The sequence below is a fragment of the Penaeus chinensis genome, chromosome 43 (assembly GCF_019202785.1).
Source record: "Penaeus chinensis breed Huanghai No. 1 chromosome 43, ASM1920278v2, whole genome shotgun sequence".
Taxonomy (NCBI): Eukaryota; Metazoa; Arthropoda; class Malacostraca; order Decapoda; family Penaeidae; genus Penaeus; species Penaeus chinensis.
The window spans coordinates 18997863-19002862 of record NC_061861.1 but is presented as its reverse complement, the minus strand read 5'-3'; the positions used below and the strand labels follow the sequence as shown (position 1 = coordinate 19002862).

General features: G+C 40.8%; 1 protein-coding gene across 2 annotated transcripts in view; it reads left to right on the top strand.

The window, feature by feature from the left end:
• Nucleotides 1-5000, top strand: part of LOC125024581 — a 14225-nt gene that overhangs the window by 1951 nt on the left and 7274 nt on the right. For both annotated transcript variants that reach the window (XM_047612385.1, XM_047612386.1), the window contains exon 3: nucleotides 4245-4391. In XM_047612385.1, coding sequence (XP_047468341.1) covers nucleotides 4245-4391 — 147 coding nt within the window. The remainder of the gene's footprint in view (nucleotides 1-4244; nucleotides 4392-5000) is intronic.

The following is a 5000-nucleotide window of genomic DNA, read 5'->3' as shown; positions in this document are numbered from 1 at the left end:
TTCTTGGGCCGCGTGGGGGTTGTATCGTTGGTTCCGGGTCGAGGGTAGGGTTGTGACGAAGGGCAGGTTGTGAGTTGTTCAGGCTGTAGGGATTTGAAGGTTGTAGGTTGTTCCACGTCTTGGGGAGGGCGAGGTGAGGGTCGTGGGAGAGGGTTGGTTGTAGGGTCTTCGGGTTGTAGGCTGTTCAGGTTGTTGGTTGTTCAGGTCACGTGTTCTAGGTCTTGGGTGGGTGGGGGGGGGGGGGCAGGCTGTAAGTTGTTCAGGTTGTAAGTTGTTGGGAGGGACAGGTTGTAGGTTGTTCAGATCGTGGGAAGAGCAGGTTGTAAGTTGTTCCCATTCGCGGGGAGGTCGAGGTTTGGTTCACGAGAGACAGAGGTCATTGGGTTCGTTCCATCTGGATAGTTCGAGCTAATTCTGAAGGAAGAGGCAGGTTGTGGGTTGTAGGTTGTCCCGGCAGGTGTTGTCCCAGGACGTGGTGATGTCCAAGCAGGTCCAGCAGGTGTTGTTCCAGCAGATGGCGTTGATATAGACTCGCGGGTTGTTCCAGCCGCGGAGTGCGGCGTTGCTTCAAGGGAAGGAAATGTGTAAGGCAGCCTGGTGTAAACTCTACGGGTGTTATACGCCACGTTTCAGAGAGAGAGAGAGAGAGAGAGAGAGAGAGAGAGAGAGAGAGAGAGAGAGAGAGAGAGAGAGAGAGAGTGAGTGAGTGAGTGAGTGAGTGAGTGAGTGAGTGAGTGAGTGAGTGAGTGAGTGAGTGAGTGAGTGAGTGAGTGAGTGAGTGAGTGAGTGAGTGAGTGAGTGAGTGGGTGAGTGGGTGAGTGGGTGAGTGGGTGAGTGAGTGGGTGAGTGAGTGGGTGAGTGGGTGAGTGAGTGAGTGGGTGAGTGAGTGAGTGGGTGAGTGAGTGAGTGGGTGAGTGAGTGAGTGGGTGAGTGAGTGAGTGGGTGAGTGGGTGAGTGGGTGAGTGGGTGAGTGAGTGAGTGGGTGAGTGAGTGAGTGGGTGAGTGGGTGAGTGAGTGAGTGAGTGAGTGAGTGAGTGAGTGAGTGAGTAAGTGAGTGAGTGAGTGTAAGCAAATTATATAGATTATATAAATTAAATCATATAAATTATACAAAATGAAATAGATAAATTATGTAGAGGAAAAATATAACTCGAAGTTATACATCTACAGATATGTTTAATGTAATATAACCATACACATTTCTTTTTTAAATCGTATCAGATCAAAGAAGATTCTTCTGCTCATCCTATACTCATTATACTTAGTCTTATACTTATATCTTCACTATACTTGTACATAAAATATTCCTATATATGTTATTATCATACACTCGTCAGAACACTTAATCCTTTGCTCAGGCATTAACTCACCCAATTTGCGAATAATTATTATTATATTTAGAATGGAATGCAATAATCTCCAAAGCAGTAAGTAACTATTTTCCTCTACACACTTCCAATAATTCAAGCAGACGTACTTATTTCCAAACAACGCAACCTCTCTTATAACCCAAGCATCATTTCTAAACCACAACAACGCCTTCCATTTATCGCCAACAAATTTACTTTCAAAGAACCATAACACCAACACCTCCCATACTAATTATTTGCAAATAACAATGACATCAGTATCAACACCAACATTAACGTTAACACCAACATTAACGTTAACACCAACATTAACGTTAACACCAACATTAACGTTAACACCAACATTAACGTTAACACCAACATTAACGTTAACACCAACATTAACGTTAACACCAACATTAACGTTAACACCAACATTAACGTTAACACCAACATTAACGTTAACACCAACATTAACGTTAACACCAACATTAACGTTAACACCAACATTAACGTTAACACCAACATTAACGTTAACACCAACATTAACGTTAACACCAACATTAACGTTAACACCAACATTAACGTTAACACCAACATTAACGTTAACACCAACATTAACGTTAACACCAACATTAACGTTAACACCAACATTAACGTTAACACCAACATTAACGTTAACACCAACATTAACACCAACACCAACATTAACACCAACACCAACATTAACACCAACACCAACATTAACACCAACACCAACATTAACACCAACACCAACATTAACACCAACACCAACATTAACACCAACACCAACATTAACACCAACACCAACATTAACACCAACACCAACATTAACACCAACACCAACATTAACACCAACACCAACATTAACACCAACACCAACATTAACACCAACACCAACATTAACACCAACACCAACATTAACACCAACACCAACATTAACACCAACACCAACATTAACACCAACACCAACATTAACACCAACACCAACATTAACACCAACACCAACATTAACACCAACACCAACATTAACACCAACACCAACATTAACACCAACACCAACATTAACACCAACACCAACATTAACACCAACACCAACATTAACACCAACACCAACATTAACACCAACACCAACATTAACACCAACACCAACATTAACACCAACACCAACATTAACACCAACACCAACATTAACACCAACACCAACATTAACACCAACACCAACACCAACATTAACACCAACACACCAACATTAACACCAACACCAACATTAACACCAACACCAACATTAACACCAACACCAACATTAACACCAACACCAACATTAACACCAACACCAACATTAACACCAACATTAACACCAACACCAACATTAACACCAACACCAACATTAACACCAACACCAACATTAACACCAACACCAACATTAACACCAACACCAACATTAACACCAACACCAACATTAACACCAACACCAACATTAACACCAACACCAACACCAACATTAACACCAACACCAACATTAACACCAACACCAACATTAACACCAACACCAACATTAACACCAACACCAACATTAACACCAACACCAACATTAACACCAACACCAACATTAACACCAACACCAACATTAACACCAACACCAACATTAACACCAACACCAACATTAACACCAACACCAACATTAACACCAACACCAACACCAACACCAACATTAACACCAACACCAACATTAACACCAACACCAACATTAACACCAACACCAACATTAACACCAACACCAACATTAACACCAACACCAACATTAACACCAACACCAACATTAACACCAACACCAACATTAACACCAACACCAACATTAACACCAACACCAACACCAACATTAACACCAACACCAACATTAACACCAACACCAACACCAACATTAACACCAACACCAACATTAACACCAACACCAACATTAACACCAACACCAACATTAACACCAACACCAACATTAACACCAACACCAACATTAACACCAACACCAACATTAACACCAACACCAACATTAACACCAACACCAACATTAACACCAACACCAACATTAACACCAACACCAACATTAACACCAACACCAACATTAACACCAACACCAACATTAACACCAACACCAACATTAACACCAACACCAACATTAACACCAACACCAACATTAACACCAACACCAACATTAACACCAACACCAACATTAACACCAACACCAACATTAACACCAACACCAACATTAACACCAACACCAACATTAACACCAACACCAACATTAACACCAACACCAACATTAACACCAACACCAACATTAACACCAACACCAACATTAACACCAACACCAACATTAACACCAACACCAACATTAACACCAACACCAACATTAACACCAACACCAACATTAACACCAACACCAACATTAACACCAACACCAACATTAACACCAACACCAACATTAACACCAACACCAACATTAACACCAACACCAACATTAACACCAACACCAACATTAACACCAACAACAACACCAACATTAACACCAACACCAACATTAACACCAACACCAACACCAACATTAACACCAACACCAACATTAACACCAACACCAACATTAACACCAACACCAACATTAACACCAACACCAACATTAACACCAACACCAACATTAACACCAACATCAACACCAACATTAACACCAACACCAACACCAACATTAACACCAACACCAACATTAACACCAACACCAACACCACCACCATCACCAACCTCTCCCTTCCAACACCAGACAAACCCATTCCCCCAAAATCTACTTTCTGGCTTAACGTCCCCCCCCCCCCTCACCCACAGGTCGTCTCGTTCATCCCCAACATCGTGAAGGGCCTGGTGACGGGCGTGTCCTCCGTCGTCGACGTCTTCGGGATGTCGATCAGCTTCCTCGGCGGAGGCCTTGGGTACTCCGCCGCGGCCGTGGAGAAAACGGGCCGAAGCATACAGGTGCGCCCCGTCGTTTTCTTGTTGTTATTATTATTTTCTTATTCTTATTGTCTTATTTTCCCCTCATTTTCTTTATATTTTTAATTACTTTTCCCTGATTTTCATTGTATTTTATTTAATTTTCCCTCATTTTCATCATATTTTTAATTACTTTTCCCTGATTTTCATTATATTTTCCCCTCATTTTCATTATATTTTATTTATTTTTCCCTTATTTTCATTTTTTTTTTTCTCTCCTTTATTTTATTTTTATTTTTATTATTATTATTATTATTTTTTGTTCATGTTTGGCTTTCTTGCCTCTTTTTCGTTTTCTTTTTTTTCGGTCTTTCATCAAAGTTAAACGTCTCCATCTGGGGTTTATCAAACACGATACCAACCGTCATCACAAGGATGCCGGTGACCTAGGAAAAACAAATTATTCAAACCATAACCTTATCGTAAACTAAGAAACTTCCATCCTATTACCTCCCCTCCCCCCTAAAAAAAAACAAAAAAAAAAACATTTTACCTATTACATCCTAATACATTTTACCCCCCCCCCCCCAAAAAAAAAAAAATCGTTAAAACCGTTAAAACCGTTAAGATTTAACCGCCCCCGCCCACCTT